This window comes from Brachypodium distachyon, chromosome 1 (genome assembly GCF_000005505.3).
Source record: "Brachypodium distachyon strain Bd21 chromosome 1, Brachypodium_distachyon_v3.0, whole genome shotgun sequence".
NCBI classification, from domain to species: Eukaryota; Viridiplantae; Streptophyta; class Magnoliopsida; order Poales; family Poaceae; genus Brachypodium; species Brachypodium distachyon.
The window spans coordinates 31,225,336-31,245,906 of record NC_016131.3 but is presented as its reverse complement, the minus strand read 5'-3'; the positions used below and the strand labels follow the sequence as shown (position 1 = coordinate 31,245,906).

The window sequence follows — 20,571 nt, the reverse complement described above, 5'->3', positions numbered from 1 at the left end:
TGTCTCAACTTTAACTAACTTTAAATGTATCTATACATTAAGTTATGTCTAGATATATCCAAATTTTGATAAACTCGAGACATCTTTTGTTGAACGGATCGAGAGAGTATGACACTATTCATGGGTGATGATCAGACCAAATGAATCACCCACGTTTTCTGGTCCAATCAGTGAAGGCCAATCATCTTGGGGGAGAGGGGAGGTGCGAAGCCAGAGTGTTCGCATGATGAACCCAATGAAAAATGTCAAATTTGATAGAATTTGCATCCAAAACTATATTTGAATCCCATGATTACGACGGAATGAACCCAATGCTTGGTTTTTCTATCTCCGACCATGTTGGAGGGTAGTGTGGTTCACAAGTGAGCTGCAGTTCAGACACACCGCTTCAACCAGCTTCATAAGAGTAGGTCAACTAATCGTCTTCAACCAGCTTCATAAGAGTAGGTCAACTAACCGTCACAGTCGCCAGATCAATAAGACATTCTCTCACATAGGCTTAGAAAATTCTCGAACCTCATGCCCCACCCATGTGAGATCAAAGCCAGTCTTAGACCTGTGCTTTTGGTATGTGACGGACGAGAGGATTTTTTTAACCCTTCGGCCTCAGAACCAAAAGAGTGTTACCAAAGCCACTAGCAATTACGCTAGAAGCTCATTCGCGCCTTCAACATTAAGGGCGCAAGGCATTCCATGCATCCGGACGAGCCTGCCTGTACTCCACTAGTACTCTCTCTGTCTCATTTTGAGTGTCACAACTCTGTCTAAATACGTATGTACGTACACATAAAAATGATGTGTCTAAATACATGCGTATATAGATAAAGTTGTGACACTTTATATGAAAACGGAGGGAATATATCAGACGGACGGCGTATATATGGATCATCCCAAGTTCTTGTACTAGGTTCGTCGAGAACGGCGAGGTTCACTGAATCGCCATCTTTTATCGCTTTCCATCCTGGCCGACCTGGGTGCTGCACATTGCTTTCTCCAACGACAGTGCATGGGTTTAACTCGGGCCGATGGATTTTCTAAACCGTTAAAAAGCATAGAAACCTGAAGTTGGCAGAATGGTTTGAGTTGCGCGTATAAAACCGTTCGTCATGCGTCCAATTGACAAATTACACCGCCAGGGTGGTAAGTGCAATATTTCCCGTGGGCCAGTTCTTAACATCATCATCAACAGACCGTTGTAATTAGAGTTTGGTTAGATAGCAGTGGGTCCCACGAGAACTTGCAACGTGCCATATGCTGACATGCGGGTCATGAACTAGTTGCACAAGACGCCATTCTTCCTCTGTTTTCTTCCTCGTCGCAGAGCTCGAGCCCGCCACGACAGTCCCAAAGGCGGCGGCGCAGTTATTCTGGAAGATGCCGGCAGCGGTCCATTCGGGAGCGGCATTGCCGTGGGCAAGAGAAGATCCGATACCCCCAGCCCACGAGCATGATCTATTCCATTTTTTTTTGGATTTAATCGAGTCCAATTTCGCTGATTTCATTCGTTCCCCTTTTCTAGGGTTTGTCTGGGGGGCTGGATTCTACCTTGATTTGAGAGATGGAGTCACCCGAGGAAGCTCGTACTGAGTAACTTTATTTCTCTGATGCAGTAAATTCATTCAATTCTCGCCGATTTGATTTCTTTCGGGCATTTTTGGTTGCATGGGGAGGAAATTGATTTGGCTCCGGTAGGGATGAACGACCCCGCGACGGCCAGGAGCCAGTGATACTGAGGTTTCGTCCGTGCATTGCCAAGCTAGACGACGGCACTGTGAAGGTGATTTCGAGGAATATGCACGTTGAGTTGAGAATCAAGGTGGATGGCATCAGTGTTCAAGATTTCATACGGGAGTTGGGTAGAAGGTGTTTTGGGGCTCAAGGCAAGAGGTGGAATTATGTAGCTATGTGGAGAGGCAGAGGGGGCAGAAATATCGGAGAATCACGATAGTACCGCAGCTTGTTGAAGCGATCGTACATGGTCGGAGAGTAGACGGGGATCCTGAAAAAACAATTTATGCGGAGCTAATTGATGGCAGCGAAGACTCACCTGTAGGATTTGTTCGGTCGCAAGCTGCAGATGCCCTCCTTGCCGCAGCATTTCTTGCTGAGAGTCATCCTGTTAGGAATGTTGCTGATTTCGGTCCGAACAGTACAAATGGGCCATCTATTGATTATAGTCAAGTAGATATTGATGAGCCAACAGATTTTGCTCCACAAATTTTCTGCGAGAGAAAATGGGCCAAACTTCTTGGCATTCCATCGGCTGATGAAGAAGAAACTTTGCCGCCGCCCCCTCCTCAACTGCGTGTGCCCCTAGAGCAACGTGGTGCTGACGAAGATGAAGTTGCCAGGATGTTTGAAGAAGGGGGAGATGTAATAGATGACATACATGATGAAGAGATGCGTGCGGTGCATGACGAAGATAATCCTGATATATCAGTTGGCACGTTTTGGTCTAGTATGGAGGAATTGAAGATGGCTTTCAGATCTTATGCTCTGAAGAAAGAATTTCAAGGTAGGACTGCATGGACTGACAAGAACAGGTTCACTGCGAAATGCAGGGGTAAGGATGGCAATATGTTTCCTTGTCGATGATATATGTCTGCGAGAAGGCAACCAGATGGGAAGCTCATCAGGGTCAATCGGATGCCACACAAACACACGTGTATGTCATCCTCGAGGAAAGTTAAAAAAAATGACTTCTCAAGTCGGGTTGCAGAAAAGGCTAAGCCCATTTTGAGGAAAAAACCATACACAACTGCAAAAACACTTCAAGACGATTTGGAAAGAGATTACAAATGCACAATGAGCTATAGCACTGTGTGGAAAGAGAAACAAAGAGTCATGAAGGAGCTGTTTGGTGACTGGGGCAATACATTCAGAATGTTGTACAACTTTAGAGCCGAATTGCAATTGAGGTCACCTGGCAGTGTATGTGAGATAGACACCTATGTACAAGATGATGGAAAGGTATTCTTTTCTAGGTTCTTCATGGCCATGAAGCCTTGTCTAGATGGTTTTAAAGCAGAGTGCCGTCCATACTTGAGCATAGACTCCACTGCATTGAATGAGAAATGGAATGGGCAGTTGGCTGCGGCCATTGCTATAGATGGCAACAATTGGATGTTTCCAGTTGCCATGGGCTTGTTTCAGTCTGAGACAGAGGCTAATTGGACTTGGTTCATGACTCAGTTGTATATCTCACTAGGACATATGAATCCTTTGGCAATATGCACTGATGCTTCTAAAGGTCTTGAGAATGCAGTGAAAACTGTGTTTCCACATGCAAAGCGGAGGGAGTGCTTCGTCCATTTGTGGTTCAATTTGGTTAAAATGTTTCAGGGAAAAGTGTTTGGAAGAATGTGGCCAGCAGCAAGAGCCTATAGGCAGGACACTTTCAAGTACCATATGGATAAGATGTTGTCAGTCTCTAAGGGGGGTTGTCCTGAATTTCGTGTATATCTGAAGACCTACCGTTCTTTGTTGCGGTACAGAAGTGTCTTCAATACAGATATCAAAGTTGATCATATCAACAACCACTTGGCAGAAAGTTTTAAGAGTTGGATAAGAGATCTGAAGGACCTGCCTGTTCATGAGTTAGTTGACAACATCAGGACAAGAATAATAAATCTTTTCAATATCAGCAGACAAATAGGTGATAAATTGCATCATTACAAGCTACCAACAGTCGTTCAACAGCTTGTATGCAAGAGTAGAGGACTTGGACACTACCATGTTGTGAATGCCTCAACTAACTAGGCTGAGGTTATGAATAAAACGAACACGAGGAGGCATGTGGTGCAGATTGATTTACAGGAGTGCTCCTGTCTTGAGTGGCAAGCAACAGTGAAACCTTGTGAGCATGCTATTGTTGTGTTGGCAGCGAGAGATCAGTTGATGATGTGGGATTTTCTGCATGAATATTACTCAGTGGCCAGGTTTAAAGCAGCATATGCAGGAATTGTGCCGCCATTTACAGATGCATCACAATGGCCTGAGGTGGAACTAGGAGTTGATATGCATGCCCCAAACATAACTAGAAAAGCTGGCAGGCCTAAACAGAAACGTTTCAAAAATTTCTTTGAGCGTGGTGGTAAACCTGGGACGAAAGTACAATGAAAGGAGGCAAAGGGGACAATGAGAAAGAAGAGAAGGAAAAAGAGGAAGAGAGACTGAAAACAAAGACAGCCATAAGCATCAAGCACAGATGCAAGAAATGTTTAGAAATAGGACATCGTGTGAAGTCCCCTCTCTGCGTTTTCACTCCACCAAAACCTAGAAGGCAAGTTTATGTCCATTTCACTTTGCTTTTATATTGTTGTCCCAACTAGCATGGTGTCCCGCGCAATTGCGCGGGAAACATCTTTATATGTCCTTAATATTCTAATTCATAGATATTTATATTGTTGTGCTTCTGTTGATCCAAATTAGTTATCACGGTTCTTTTCCAAAATGATCGAAGCTACACACTGAAACGCATTTAGATACATGCATGTAACATATCTAGAATTTTTTTTACAAAACCTACGAAAATTAATTTGGACCAGATGGAGTATTTAATGGCGGCGTATCTGGTGAAAACCACTCTTCAGTGCAAAATATGCAAACTCTATAAAAAAACATATGTATATATAAAAGTTTAAAAACATTCTTACAAAAATACCATATGTTGGCGGTGTGATGTTGTACAAATGTGCAAAATTTCAAGTTGAAAATCAAATGCAATTGGAACAATAAACTGAGAAGTATAGAAATGAATAGTGTTAAACAGTGAAGGACCACTATTCATGTCGAATTATTACTTTTCGCTGCTACCAAACGCAATTGAATTTGGACTTGAAATTCTACACATATATAAAAGAAAAAGTATGTTTCAAACCTCAAACTTGTAGAGGAAGTCTGGAGACAACCTCATCTTCTTAATCGCTAAATTTGGAACCTTGACCTTACAATTCTAGCTAATCGCAGCGGGTTTTTTCTTGTAAACCCGTTTCCCTATCTAGGATGATGACGTGGCGGGGATAAAACACTTGGGCCCCCACTTGCCACAAACAAAATTTTCATGTTGTAACATATTTGTCGTCTAATGGCACCATAATTTTTGTTTGTCTTATACAACATATTAGGGCTATATGGGCCCCCAAACCTCTTTGGTGTTTCCTTCTTAGAATCAGCATACCTGCTCATTAAATCTTAACCGTTAAATATAAGATTTGACAGTTTAAATAATTCAGATGATGTGAATCAGCGCGATGTCTACACTTAGCACCCCTCATTATGCTTGGGCCATATGGCCCAAACCTGTTTGGTGTTTCAATTCTAGCCCATCAGACATATCCTACTCATTAGATTTTATGATGGTGTGGATCGGTGTGGAACCTCTCCTCAGTGTGCCTCATATTACTTTTAGTATATCGTTCTTATCCCATCAGCATACTTGCTCATTAATCTTAAACGTTAAATGTAAGATCTAACAGTTTAAATAATTCAAATGATGTGGATCAACGCGGTGTATTCAATTAGTACCCCTCATTGTGCTTGGGCCTATATGGGCCCAAACATTTTTGGTGTTTTGTTTATAACCCATCAGACATATATTGCCCATTAGATTTTAGGATGGTGGATCGGTGTGGAGCTTCTCCTCAGTACCCCTTATATTGCTCTTACTATATAAATCCATATTTTATGATCGATGGAGTCTGATACAGGGAGTAGCTCACGCTGCCGAATCTATGAGGGACGGCATGTGTGGTGCTAATCGATTACGTGCTGATCTCTGTTCTGCCGAGAACGCACGTATGTGCCAAAAATGTATAAAGGCAAATTTTTTTAATTACCTTGTTTTGGGTTTGGACTCGGTTTCCTCTAGCAGTCACGCACATCGTTTGTCTTCGAACGTAACATGTACACGTATCGGTAAGGTGCCAATCATGTGTCTGAAAGGAAAAGGTTAAACGTTTTCAACATCTTTCTATGGCTCTTAGATCTCAGATATTCTAACGGGCAAATTAATTGGGGTAATGTGAATCAACGCGGCGCTATAAATTTAGTTATACTAATCTTCATTATATGTGGTACTGTTTTGTTGGGATCGATTCGACGTCGGGCATGGAAAAATCTGACTTCAAGTTTTAGCGTTAGTGCAGACTAGGAGCAGTCAGTTTTCCAGGATCATGTATATACTACTGCTGTTGTTTAGAACGGGGAAGACGACGAGAGGTAGGGGACGGAGGCTATGCGACAGCGTATATGGGATAGAGCAGGCCCCATCGATCAGGGAGATTTTTTGAAGGACACGGAGACGTCGTGACTGGTTCTGATTTGTTTTGGAAGACGTGCACGTATCGGTAAGGTGCCAATCAGCGTGTTTGAAGGAAAGGTTAATCGTTTTTTTGTGTCTTTCTATGGTTCTTAGATCTCAGATCAATCGGCTGCAATAATCGTGATGACGTGGATCAACGTAGAGCCTCCCCTCGGTACCCCTCATATTGCTTTTAGTATATAATAGATTCAAATGATTTTGACATATTTACCAAGGGTCGTGGAAAAAATAAGACTGCAGAGGGAGCTGAAACCTGGGATGAAGATGCCCCTCATCTAGAGAAATACAAGAGTTGTCTAGAACCTGGACATCGTGCTGGTTCTCCTTTCTGTATTCTGACTCCACCGAAACCTAAGGGGCAAGTTTTTGTCCATTTAACTATGTAAATTTCCTATTGTAATGTTTTGATTTCTGACATTCTAATTTTGCAGGGCTCGTGGAAGAAAGAAGAAGAGTGTAACCCCAGTTGAAAATGCTGAAGCTTCAGCCCCAACTGAAAATGCTGAAGGATGGACATTATCAGCCTTGGGTAGCTGAAGAATGGACAGCTCCAAATGCTGATGTTGCTGCTGAAAATGTTGATGTTGAAGCTGAAATTGCTGCTGAAAATGTTGATGTTGAAGCTGGTACTGAAGTTGAAGTTGATGATGAAGTTGAAGTTGAAGCTGAAGTTGAAGTTGCTGCACAAAAGGTGAAGAGGGTGAAAAGGCTAGCCAGTAAAAAGTCTCCCATCAAAAGGACCCTTAAAAGGAAGAGAGTAGCATCAAAACTTTATTCTAAAGATGTGCGGCAGATGTAATTTGTACCAGATTTGTATGAGAACCATTTGTGTGAGCTATGTGTATTTGTACGAGAACCATTTGGACCATTTGTAGGTCAATCTTGTGTGTGTAAACATTCAGATTTGTTGTTATTCATGTTTGTTGATATTCATGGTTGTTGGTATTCGCTGTAAAGTAACTTCATCTGCTCAGCCACTCAAGCACACTAGTTGCAAGTGAAGTGAGGTAAAAAATGGGGCTCAAGCCTACCAAAATGACCCATTGTGTAGCAACCCTCCAAAACTCGACATTCTCTAAAGTTAAAAGTGAATGAAAAAATGGAATCTCGTCGCAAAGTTATCAGCACAGCCGAAATTTCAAAACATTTTGACAAAGTTAACTTGCTCAAAAGCACATTTTAAATTTCTCAAAATCACACTTAAACCGCCTCTTAAAACCACACCTTGACATGAAAATTGAAATGTGAATGCAAATATGGCGTCTACTAACAAAGTTATTGCCATCTGCCAATTTTCAAATCATTCAGAGCAAGTTGATTTTGAAATAATTTTCAAACAAATTCGACCGTTTTCAAAATTTCATACCTTTTGGCATGTTCATTTTCGTTTTACATCATAAATCAGCACATAAATTACCCTACTCCATGCCAAATTTCATATCATTTAACGAAGAATTTAGGTCTCTCTATTCAAATTTGGTTCTTTTTAATTGAATTTCAAAATGTTTAAAAATAATATTAAACCGAAAACTCAAATTTTATTTTAGTTCTCATAAATACTATCCAAATGGAGGAAGTGTATCAAATTTGAAGTTATTTGGATAAAGTTATAAAATGAAAATTTGAAAATGTAACTGGATCCCGAAGAATCAGGTGAGTGTTTCTAAAACATCTCAGAGAGATGTGCTACTTTGAACACAAGTTATGTTCATACATATTCAAAAAGACCTGAAAATTTGCATGAGAGCAAAACATGCCAAACAATGAATACATGCAAGTTTTCAGATTTTTTTGCTCATTTCTTCATATTATTGTTATTTTTCCAAAATCAATAAACCTAAAAAGTCTCAAAAACATGCCTCACAAGTCTCAAATCATGAATTTTGTCATGTATGTAACTTCCATCACCTTTCAATCAATCAAATGAAACTTTCATACCACTGGTAAAAGTGCATTTGACGAGTGTAGCAACCATTTTTGAATTTTCTACCGAAATCTTGATTAATTCAAAACATGTACGAAATATAGTTTCCTGCATCGATAAATTCTGAAATTTGTACACATGACCCAAGTATCACGCAAAATAGTCTAGAAAAAGTTTCATTCCAAATAGCATTGAACTTGTACACATAATTTCCTACTGATCAATTTCTGCATCAAAAATTCCTTTTCTTATCAGTGGCGGGCCTTGCTTTCCTGACCGCCACTGATAGCATCTATCCCCTGCTTCCCCGCCCGCGACAACACATGGTTATGAAGTGAAAGTTTTTACTTTTACTTTCTATTCCTCATCTCCGACTCCTCTCTCTTGTATTATTCACTGTCACTCCCCTTCTCCTTCCTTCACTGCCATGCTTCCACTCTCTCTTCCCCACACCGAAATCCCTAAATACCTAGCTCAAATCTCCCATTCCTCTCACCATTGCTCACCTCAAGCTCGGAATGGAAGCAATGCCGGCCGAAGATGAGCTTGTTGCTGCTTTTGAGCTCCTCCACATCGGGGATGCGCCAAATCCGCCCCAAGCGCCGGCACCGACAGTCATTGGCGGCATCGTTGCTCGGTGGCCTGCTCCCAGGCTATGGAGACTATGCCCCCATTGTCGGCCTGCTTGCAACCGTAGCTATAGTGGCTAGGGTTTGCGGCCAGCTCCGCGGCCTAGCAGCGGCGGCTGGCGGCCCGCTCGCCATTGCTCAGGGCGCGGATGGGCGAGGCGGCCCCCTCGCCATTGCGGCTCAGGGCACGGATGGGCGAGGCGGCCCACTCGCCCTTGAGGCTCCGGCCGGTGCCGCGCGTGCGGGGCAGCGTCACGCCTCACCGACCGGTGGAGCGCGCCCGCCCGTGCGCCAAGGCCCAATCGATGTCAGTGTACGAGCTATCATTCGCGGGTACCCAGTACGCTACGATGGCTTAGGATTGGCCGTGGTTGGCTCCGGTCAGACAGTTGTTGCCACCATTGCAACACTAGTTGGCTTAGGATTGGCCGTGGTTGGCTCCATTGTGCGGCGCTGTATGCCCGGTTTCTACTGGATTTCTGCAGGTTGCCACCATTGCAACACTAGATGGCTAAACTTTATCTAATCAAAACCCAAGGCTCCATAGGGGGGCTCATGGGGTATAAATAGGAGGAGGGACAGATATTTTCGTCCACCTTGAGTAAGGAGGCCGAAATCCAACTCTATCCCTAACTTCCCTAACAAACTACAACTCTTTAGGAAACAGAAAAACAGATCCGTCAGCTTGTTTTGTCCGCCACGGTCAGCACGAGTCGAATCTCTTGATGGGGCCAGATCCGTTTCTTGTAATTACCTTTCCAACAAGTACTTGTTTGCTTGATTTGGACTCCGTATGCGGCCTGGGTGATTAAAACAAATTCGGGTCTCCTGACAGTTCGGACCCGAATCGGATTCAACTTTAATTCGTGATATCTTTCTCTAGCAAGCTCCGAATCATGTGCCGTTTGATTTGTTGGAAAGTAGACTTGATAGGCTTCACTTTGAATCTCCCTTTGCAGGCTATCACACTTTATCTTCACTTTGGACTTGTAAAGTTCAATAAGATGCCTACATAATAAGATTACACAAGATAGTAGCTCCGCCTCTTTGCAAGTAACATATTGAAAACATTTTGTAATTGAATTCACCTGATTATAATTGTTATTAGATATACCAACAATTAGGGTTCTAATGGTCGTATCCATGGTTAGCATGTGCATATCAAACCATCTCCTAACTACAGCAACATCCCCTCTACATGTAGGGGTTTCTCACAATCAAAATAAGACCCAACATCACAACACAAGCATAAAACAATTTGTAAACATGAATCTCTTCTTTCTTCAACTCCACAATCTTGGTAAGCTTCTCATTCATGATCTTCACCTCTTCCAAAAAGGGCAAAAACTCATTTCCAGCACTTTGAGCACCTATGCCATCATGCCCGTGCTCTCCTATCTTCTTCACCGAGAGCCCCTTCTTCACCTCTTCCTTCCTCTCACCCATCTCACGGGCTCTCCCCATCTCACACCCCTGCAAAAATCCATCTACTTGAAGCTTCTCCACATAAGCATCCATCCACATGAAAAAGGTACACTGCCTCAAAACCTACAACAACAACAGAAACGCAAATCAATTTGAGAGCCCAATCAATTTCGGCCCCAAACTTTGCAAACCCTAGAATTCTTAGAATGCAAATTATAGCAAAATTGAATAAAAAATCTATGAAATTGAATCCCAAATCAGAGTAACAACCTTCCCTTCTTGTGGGCGGCTCTCACATTTCACAAATTCGCGCCTGAAATTGCCGTTCTCCCGTTTCTTGCACGTCGGGCGCACCACGGCTCCACTCGTGGGCAATCGGGGCACTGAGTTAGGGGAACCGGGCCATACCTCAGCCACGGGCTGCTTGGAGAGGCGGAGCTCGTCCTAGACATCTTCTCGACCCAAGATTGACGGCGCCTTGACCTAGCGACGGCGGCGCCCACGAGCGGCAAATGGCGAGTGCGGCGAGCCTCCACGGGCCGCTGGCTGGGGCCGCCACTGGGGGCGGCCACCTAGATAGACGCGCTAGAGAGCAGCGATGGACGAGAAGGAAGGCGAACCAGCGACGGGTTTAGAGACGCGACGGGCGCGGCGGCAGTTTGTCGGAACAGAGGAAGCAGAGGGGCTGAGCAGAGTGGGCTCTCGAGCAGAGGACGGCGTCGCGGGATGGGGACGAACACGCTGCCCCTTTTATTTTTCTCCACGTGGGACCACATAACGGTCAACGGCTGACAAGTCAGAACCACTAAAAAGTCATGACATGTAGGACCCACACGCAACGGTTCAGTCCTGACATGTGAGGCCCGCAAACTAACTAACAATCTCCGGATCGCATCTTAGAACGTCCCGATTTGGTTTCCTGCACTTTAACCCAGATGGTGCAGATTGTGACCGCACTCGTCGCCCAACGATTCAACACGTGCTGCGAGACGTTTGCCGTCATTGTTTTGTTCCTTCCACCTTTGACGGTTTCCAAAAGCAATTATCTCGTTTAACTCACCGGTGACATGCACAATTGACAGACGGTGCATGCACGATTTTGTCGGGTATATACAGTATGCACACACACAAGAACGTAGGTACGCCGACCATTAATTGTTCCAAATGCGTCTCGGTACGAAACGGCGGACGTGGGATCATCCCGAGTTCCTGACCAAGTTCGGCAGGGGCCCCATTTCCCACATGACTAGGTTCACTGAACCTCTTTTCACTTCACTTCCTTGACTCATCTCCCCACAGCTCACACGGATTAATTAGCATGCCATTACTCAACAGTCACACACAGCTTGGCGGGGCATTCTCGAGCTTCCGCTTCTCATTCCTACCCCACGTCTCGGCAGAACCTTCTGGATCCGTCAATAAATCACCTCCTCATAAATTTCTTTCACACAAAAAAAAATCACCATAAATTCGAGATTATATTACGTTACGTACTGACAGTCGTCGTCTGTCTCGAAAGGCAAAACCAGCTCGAGGTTCCAGCCAACATCCATCTATCTGTGCATGCGGCCGAGATCCAGCCCGTGTTGCTGTCATCCTTGATCCTTCGTTTGCTGGTGTGCGCATGCAGCCGCGGCAGCAGAAAGAGACCACCCACCCAAACCCAGCAACAGCGCCAGGAGCACCTGGGGGAGGCAACCCAGCCAGGCAAGAAGAGCGCGCGGCTTCTTTTCTCCCCGCTCCTCCTCTCTCTCTCCCCGCGCCCCTATAAATACCACTAATCTCCCCCCTCCCCTTCTTCGCAGTCACACAGAAGAAGAACAGAGAGCACAGCTCGATCTGAGTTACACAGCAGAGAGAGAAAACAGAGAAGGCATAGCCGCAAAGCACAGAGAATCAGAGCCAGAGAGATCGAGAGAGATCTCCAGAGATCTGTGTGCTGGTTTAATCGATTATGAGGCCGGTGATCAGAGGAAGCGGGGTGATGGCGGTGGGAGGCGGCGGCGGCGACGGGACGGTGCAGGCGCCGGTGGGCCACGGGCACCCGGCGGGGCTATGGAGGACGCCGACGCCGTACCTCTTCCTCGGATTCGCCGTCATGATGGTGCTCATCGCGGTGGCGCTGCTGGTGCTCGTCTGCACCCGTCGCAAGCCCTCCTCCTCGCGGCGGCCGGGGGAGGACGAGGAGGCGGCGGCGGCGGCGCGGGCGATTGCGATGGCGCCGCTGGACAGGGAGCCCAAGGTCGTCGTCATCATGGCCGGCGACCGCCTGCCCTCCTTCCTCGCGAGCGCCAGGCCCTTCGCCGCCGGGGAACCGCGCGTGGCGGACGCCGCGTAGGACTGCGCCGAGATAGCTTGGCCAGGGTCCATCCAATTTTGTTCGCGAGATCTCCAGGACCATAAATTTTGGAGGAGTACTAGATTAGTTTCCGTTTCTTCTTTCTTGTGACTTGTTGGTGTGGTTGAGCGTTGGGCCAGAGTGCCGGACGGCGGCTTTCGGCTTTGAGGGAGGTCCTTTGGAGAAATGAATGAAGTTTGGCTAGCTTCCATCGTTCTTCTTCAATTAATGCATGACGCCATGGCTTGGCTGCGTCTCGATTCTTCTTCGCTAACAACTCACTCCTTCCTTCCTTCCTTGGAGTATTTTTCCCACCGCAGTTTATTTAACTCCCTCCGTCCGCCTCTCTCGAAATTAAGGCTTGACGCCGAGTCACCGCGCACTAAACCATCCTCTGGAGTACTGATCAAGGAGTGCTGCTGACGTTCGTTCTCTGAAACGCTTGCTGTAAAAGTTTGTGCGAAGTGACTGAGCGGCCATCAGGGCCAGGCCGGCCCCGTCGCCAGGTGAACTTTCACTTGACCGCTGTCTAGGTGCATGCCTGTTGAAACGCATACAGTGGCCCGATCGAGTGGGGCTTCTTTGCAGTGAACTTTTGTTTGCGCTCCGGATTGAAAGAACAAGCAACGCAGAGGGTGCACAACAGTGCAAGTTACACAACACACGGCCGAAGTTATCACTTTTGTTTGCTCTCCGGATTCAGAGAAGTGTTCGTGCCGTAGCAATGGGACAGCTGTATGACTCGCGGATACACAGCTTATCACTAGTAGAAGAGCATACATCGGCCTCTGCAGCAGGGGTTTGTATATCCTCCTTTTTCCCGAAAAACATCCGCGTCATCTTAAATTTCCAAAGTGTGCCGAAATGAAGAATAAAAGAGTCGATTGCAGCTTGTCTCGACACGCCAGTTTAGAATTTATGCAACGGATATAGTAATGTGCGGTGCGCTGTACAGTACTTTTGCAAACCATGCAAATTAGTGCCATGGCCTGTGTTACAATGGACTAATGGAGGTTACTTTGGGTTTGGGGGCACATATATAAACCGTCTCTTGTACTACAATCTGTACTACTCCTCCTCCTCCGCTTGTACTGCTTCTTTCTAGCTTGCTGCCTCCGCCCTGCACCTGTTCTAGCTTAAATCAGTGACACATCAGGAAGTGGGAGCCGATGATCTGTTTGATCGAACACTTGAACCACACCATGTCGACATCACATGCCACGGGGCCATTAATTTTCTCTGCTAGCCATTATGTCAACGGAACATATGGTATCGATCTATTGCAACTTTGCAACCGAGATCAATCATATGCGTTTCGCTTAACTAGCAAATGAAGTTTGCAGTATGCTCTCACCTTGAAGCTATCTAGAAAAGCTAAGTATCAATGGATTAATTAGCTAGTACGTATCGCCCTTTGGGGAAAGTGCTCCTATTCTTTGCCACAAAGCAGTAAGAAATTGATTAATTGCCGTCGTATGACAGGCTGATTCCTTCTCTTCGCTTGGATCATTCCCAAAGGTTTCAGCTTAATCCTGCAGCGCAGAGCTGAGGAAATCTTTTGAAAGTAGTTAGACTCCTCGCAAAAACAAAAAGGAAGAAAAGAAAAGGCAGGACAAGAAAATTGAAGAAAAGTGAATAGAGAGGTCCAAATCCAATACTGGTACTTATGGAAGTCAAGTCACCTAGGCCCTGTCAGCACTCGGCAGCCCACTGCTTTGCGAAAAGAGACCACCGCTTTGTGTTTTGCTGCGGCTAGCCTGGAAGCGGCGCCTCGAGCCCGCCCGCCCGTAGGAGCAGGGTGACCGGAAAGTCTTTGCTCTTCCTCCCTTGGTCCTAGCCATCATATTCCGTGTCTATCAAACTAGCCATATAGGGGCGTACTGTTGATGCCTCTAACTTTTGTACAAGTCCGGATGGTATTGTGTCACCCGCAAATTCCCAAATCAACACCCCTTTTTCACCCGTCAATTTTGCACGATCCGCTTACCATTTGACCGCCTTTAACATTTCACCCTTCGTAGCGTAACGCATTTTTTTCCAGAACTGTCCATTGTTTGGTTAAAACCTGGCCGGCCTCTAATTCCTGCGTGACTCCAGCACTGTAACGCAGAAAAAAACATGGTCTGACGCGACGGATCGATGTTGACGGTGGAAGCGGCGCATCGTAACAGCTTAAGCTTTGATGAAGTCTACGAGCGAGCAATCGCAGCAGCCCTTTTTCTTCAGGAGTGGGGGCCTAGTCAGAAACCAAAGGAAACAGTTTGCAGTACACTTGTACCCGACTACGCCCCCCCGGCCATCATTGCCTCCACAAACGAGAGCTTAATTCCTGCTCCTTTTCGCCCTTTGCACCGCAGAATATCCCGCGGCATATGACTCTCTCTTCCCGTCTGCCGTCCTCCCATGTTGCCGTGCCCGGCCCACCTCCCGCCGATGATCATGGCCGCGGAGAAAATGTGTCATTAGACCGTGCTTAGCTTCGATCCTGTCATTCCTGTGTCGTCAGAGATGCTGCTGCACTGCGCGCAAAGCAATAATGCTTGGGGAAAATAATGGGAGTATAGTGGTAGTACTAGCAGCTGCCTGGCGCTGTTGCAAATCTATCTGCACGCTTTTGTGTAGCTGCTCTTTTTTCCCTTTGGCTTGATGCTTTCGGCCACTTGAGACTTTCAGAGTTGTGTACTTGTGTTAGCTCGTCGTAGTTAAGAGATTTAGGTTAAATCTGGAGAGGAGTACTTCCAAACTCCTACATTTAGTTTCGGGAATCGGGAGGCACGCATAACCCGGCCTCTTTTTCAATGAGTAGAAACCTTTTACTGACATGAGAAACATGAGAAAGAGGGGGTTGATTATAATGGAACTGGAACATTGGTCATTGGAGAAGAACATTTTGGTACTGCACATAGTACTACATACGAATTTGAGAGATCGAGCTGACAGTTGCTAATTTTCCAAAAAAAAATCGCAGTTCTATACGAGTTAAAAGCGAACCCACTACTGGTACTGGTAGAGTAGGCATTGCTTGTCTGTACGTGCGGCCTCTGGATGTCAGATAAAGGGATCGCGATGTTGGGACTTGGGAGCATTATCCTCACGAATATTCGGGCTCAGTACCTCTGTGTCGAATTAGTCCGATCTGCTTGAAACCATCAAACAGTGCGTCCATTCACGCAGCAGAGAATCCCGATTGCATGCTGGCGATCCTTTCGATGAGCCAACTAACAGTAGCCATACCGCTCAGGGAGAACAAACGGAAAGAGGATGAGGGCGACGATGACTCGTCATCCATGCTAGAAGTTCGTCGTTGCCTTTTCTCCGTCCCTTTTTGACGCCCGGACGGTTGGTTGAGCCACGGCGAGTGCTGATTTACTAAAAAGAGCAGAGACGGAGAGTTTTGTTTGTGTTCCATCTCTCGCTCCACCGATCAAAATCCCCCCGGCAGGCCAACGCATGCGCGAGACGTTATCTGGAATGGACGGCAGGAGCGATCGTGCTAGCAACTCAATATCGTAGCGTCACTTATTACCAGTGGACGATCGATCGATGCAATGTCGGAAAGTGCAGCGATGGACTCGACGGGACGCACGTGTGCTATTCCTCGGTCGGTAGTGCGACCGCCGCACAGTGACCCGTTCCGTTTCGACTCGTGCGCCGCGCACCGATCGATCGATTCGTCGTACGTGCGTACGAAATTTGTACGAACCACACACGTACGTACGCACGTACACGAGTGGAGGTCTATTAATTGGGCCGTTCGTTCGAGAGGCTCTGTCGCGGGCTTGATGGGCTGAAAAATTCTGTTGTGGGCCGTTGGTCTAATTGGCCCGCGTAAACTCCCACTTCCGTTACGGTGTGACTGTTGCTTGTTCTTATTCTCAAAAAAAAAAAGACTGTTGCTTGTTCTTCTGCTTTCTGAATGATCATGAGCTGATCGGCAGCGTTGCCTGGTGCTCCTGCGTACGCGTCCGTGCCAGCGCCGATGGATCCCTCTCACTGAAAGGACTCAAGGAAAGCACCCGTGGAGCGATTACTTAGGCCACTTGTTTTCTTTCTTTCTTTTTGTTTGTTTGTTTGTTTGTTTGTTTGTTTGTTTGTTTGTTTGTTTGTCTGGGCGAGCAATGGGCCAGTTTGTTTCTGGGATTGATTACATTGTATTCCATAGGGTTCAGATGTAGTAGTTCTGAATCTAAATTCGATGGAATTTGACAGTTCTTATTGGGTTCATATCTGAACCCATGCCAACACTGGCTCCGCCCCTGCTTGACTGATTATGCTGAAACGGACGAGGCATACATGACTCCTTTTCTTAAAGCAGTTACGTTAGCATTCCTGCGTGCTTCGGAGAGAGGCGGCTGATCGAGACAAGTCATACCAAGATATTTCCGGATTGCATAAAAGTACTCCTGCTAGTTCTAGCACACACTACACTGACCACGTACGACCTACTACTCTACTAGGAGGATTAGTCTGCGATTCAGCTCAAAGCCTGAACCAAATCCCAGACTAATCCGTCCTCCTATATAATCCAAAACGACAGAAAGTTCTTCCTTTTGACGGGCAACGCAGCGGAGAAGATCCCCAGTTCCCCACTGCGGTTTCTTCCCAGGGACTACTAATTAAACATGAGCTAGCTTAATCACCACTTGTGGCTATGGGTGTTTGACATCTTGGGTGTAGATGTAATCCGTGTGGATCTCCTCCCATTTCGTTGGATCACGCTGCAGCTGTTGGCTCTGTCGCTGCTTGGCACCGCCCGCGTGTCCCCCGTTCTCACTACATGGTCCCTGCTTGATAGAAAATAATAATTAAGGGCACTTAGCGACAGAAGTAGGCATACTTAACGTGCATGCACAGATAATTAAGGGCATGGACATGTGGATCATTATCGCATCAAGAATGGTGCTGCCGCTACGGCTGGTATGGTGGCCTCCGATGTAAATGCCCTCCGAGATTAACTAAGAACAGCTTAGATACATACAGTATGCATGTATATGTTGTGCTGTTCTCATGCATATGCTTGTGTTGCAAAGTAAATAGGAATATAGCAACATGGAGGAAGCATCGATTATCTCCAAACACAAAAAGAGGGAGTAAACACATGTTTGTGCTGTGCAGAGCAGTGAGGAAGATTCAGACAGGAATCAGAGCATGCAATTCAGAGAGAGAGAGATGCTGACCGGGGCAGCTGTGTGCTTCTTCTGCAACTCACATGGGAGCTTCCGGGCATGGACATCTTGGACCAGCACCAGCAAGAGGAGGAGAGCAAGGCAGATCGCCATTGCCGTTTTTCTTGCATTCACCATCCTCTCGAACGGTCTCTCTCAGAAAAGAATGGATTTTCTTCTTCGCGCACAACTACAAGCCTGAAGCTGTCTACAACGGTCAACGCGTACATGAGCAGGACGGACATATTTATAGGCAAATGGAGGTTGGAGAGAGGCATCGAGTTTCTTGGGGAAACAGTCATCAGCTACATGCGCAATGCGCATGCACTGGCTCTGGTGTGATGTTGTTTTTAGGAACAGTAAAAGCAAGATTTGGTACGTGTGCCGCCTTAGCCTTACCTTGGGACGCTGAAACGACCCGACAGTCCATTTACCCGGCAAAGCTACGAGTCGCCGGATTATTTATATGCGATGTTCAGAGCTGGCCGGTTTCAGTAATTCTTTGTCATGTTTGGCCGTGATTTCTAGAGAGAATTTAGCCACTGGCTTCTGCACGATTGAAGAACTTACCGTTTAATTTCCGTGAGATCTCGACGCTCCAAAATAACCCAACAAGGTTCTCCAAATCAGCTTAAATTCGAGTGTTTCCCAGCTTAATTACGCCCATCTGATTTGCTAGCTGGTGTGGTGTTCACCAAATCAGCTTAGTTTGCTAGCTTGGAGTAGGAGTAGTACTCAGCTTAAACTGTTACTCATTGACTACGAACATCGACTACAGTATGCATAGTGTAAGAAGAAGAAGAAGAAGAAAAAACGTCCTTGCAAATACCGAGGCAGGCAAAAAAAAATCAATGTGGTTGACCAAGTGGAGAGGAGACACGAGTGAGGGAGACCGAGAACCGATCGTCCATCCGAAGTAAATTTAGCATGGGTTCCCGAGCCTAATTTGCGTCGGGAGGGTCGCTGGATCGGAGGGCCCGGGCTAATCAATGGGTCACCAATATAGTCAAACCTCAAAGGTTACGCGCGCACGTACGACATGGGAGGCAGCTTCCATTCCCTTCCCTTCGATCGATCTCCCTAGCTTGGAGACTTGGGCCGCCGTTCCCTCCAACAACAACAGAAAAACCAGATTAATTAGCATGCAAGCTAGAGCTAGCTAGTCCATGCATGCATGGGTGGCTATGTGGCATGTCACAGTGTCATGTACATGTAGTTTTGCTGTGCAGTGTCATGTACATGTAGTTTTGCTGTGCAGTGCATGGATAAAATTGTATTTCCATCTATCCTAAATTTTTGTCTACGAGAATTTAAGAATACCATTTACGACGTGTCACGCTGTCCGGAATTTTGTCTTAACGAATCAGTCAGAAGGCGACCATGTTCAGGAACAGAAAGAAAAATTACCCCTGTGCCTATTTAGTCTTTAGTTGCGATGTTCTTCTTTTTGATGATATAAATTTTGACAATTGCTACCAAAAAGTGCCCATTTTCAGAGGTACGCCAATATATACTACTCCGTCCCCAGTTGCGTTTTATCTGTAGTTAAACTGCATTCACAGGGAACACAGAGGGATGCCCTGAGGTTAATATGCAGCACCAGTTGTTGTCTGCAGGTCTCAACTTGTCCTTAATTAGTATAAGCACATGTTACTATCTACCTGAAGAAAAAAATGTGGGCATGCATATATGCTTGCTGGTTTAGACTTTTTCTTGGTTTTACATAAGACCTCCTTTACGGTACAGTTTATGCAATTTGCTGTTTTATTTTCATGCTGGCAAGATATGGCCTTCTTTTCTTTTGCAAATTTATTAATATCTCTAATCGCCATGCTTATCATGTTAAGCTATAAACGGATTGCATGTCGCAATCGTTGACAGGCCACTGCACTCTTAAATTTCCGTAATTAGTAATCTCGAGGAACATTTGCAATTCTTAATCTTTCCTTCCATTGCTTTGCTTTGGCAAGATGACGTTTCCCATATGAGTACGGTAGCTGATCTTGCAGAATCACGGGTGGCCTGGAAAGTTGGAGACACTAACAAGTTCTGGATGATCAAAAGGCATTTAGCCCAGAAATTGCATTTATATCTTCTACATTTTTATAATGACAAAGTTTCTCAGCTAGACATAGGAGAAATTTGTTAGCCACGGAATGTGACTTGATTTTTCATTTTGTGAGCCAATGTGTTTGTTCTTGCTGCTTCTGATGCTTGTATAAATTTTGGTCGTGGGTTCGACTCCTAACTGGAGCGAATTTCAAGCCGGGGTTTAAAAATTCTCCTCGCCCGTCCCATGCCAATGCACATGTCTAAGGTCCGGTCCGTTTTCACATGGGTTGCAATGTCGCTGTGTATGGGTGGGACTGAGGTTCGGGAATTTTCAGACTTGCTTGAAAAGATTTTCTTCTTATAAAAAAAAATACCCGGGGGTTGTTTGCTCCTCGTGAATCATGTTTTTGGATGTGTGCCGTAAGGTGTATAAACTAGTCTTGGAGCCTTGGATTAAAACTTCCGTCATCAAGGTAGCTTTAATTAACCACATTTTTGGATGATAGATGACACAAGTAGGGCGTGGCATACCGAAAGCTAATTAAACTGAATATTCAAAAGAAAGAGAAAAGTTCCCCGCAAAAAAAAAGAAAGAGAAAAGTTCACAATTTTTTTTTTGCGGGACACACAAACTAAATTTAGATGTTACATAGTATGGATTCCTATATACAACCTCAAAACACAATTTGTTTTGCGCACAAAAAATGATCACATCA

At 45.5% G+C, this 20,571-nt stretch overlaps 3 protein-coding genes across 3 annotated transcripts; 2 read left to right on the top strand and 1 right to left on the bottom strand.

The window, feature by feature from the left end:
* The first annotated feature begins 2,805 nt into the window (after positions 1-2,805).
* LOC104582142 lies at positions 2,806-3,759 on the top strand. Its single transcript, XM_010231490.1, has one exon. The coding sequence runs from the start codon at positions 2,806-2,808 to the stop codon at positions 3,757-3,759; it is 954 nt and encodes a 317-aa protein (XP_010229792.1).
* Positions 3,760-11,946: 8,187 nt separating this feature from the next.
* LOC100842297 (protein GLUTAMINE DUMPER 6) lies at positions 11,947-12,863 on the top strand. Its single transcript, XM_003560513.4, has one exon. The coding sequence runs from the start codon at positions 12,255-12,257 to the stop codon at positions 12,636-12,638; it is 384 nt and encodes a 127-aa protein (XP_003560561.1). The 5' UTR covers positions 11,947-12,254; the 3' UTR covers positions 12,639-12,863.
* A 4,144-nt stretch (positions 12,864-17,007) lies between these two features.
* LOC100841997 (phytosulfokines 1) lies at positions 17,008-18,007 on the bottom strand. The gene is made up of 2 exons (XM_003560512.4): positions 17,816-18,007; positions 17,008-17,422 (listed from the first exon to the last, which is right to left on the bottom strand). Exons 1-2 carry the CDS (start codon positions 17,939-17,941, stop codon positions 17,288-17,290), a joined length of 261 nt encoding a protein of 86 aa, XP_003560560.2. The 5' UTR covers positions 17,942-18,007; the 3' UTR covers positions 17,008-17,287.
* Between the last annotated feature and the right edge of the window lie 2,564 nt (positions 18,008-20,571).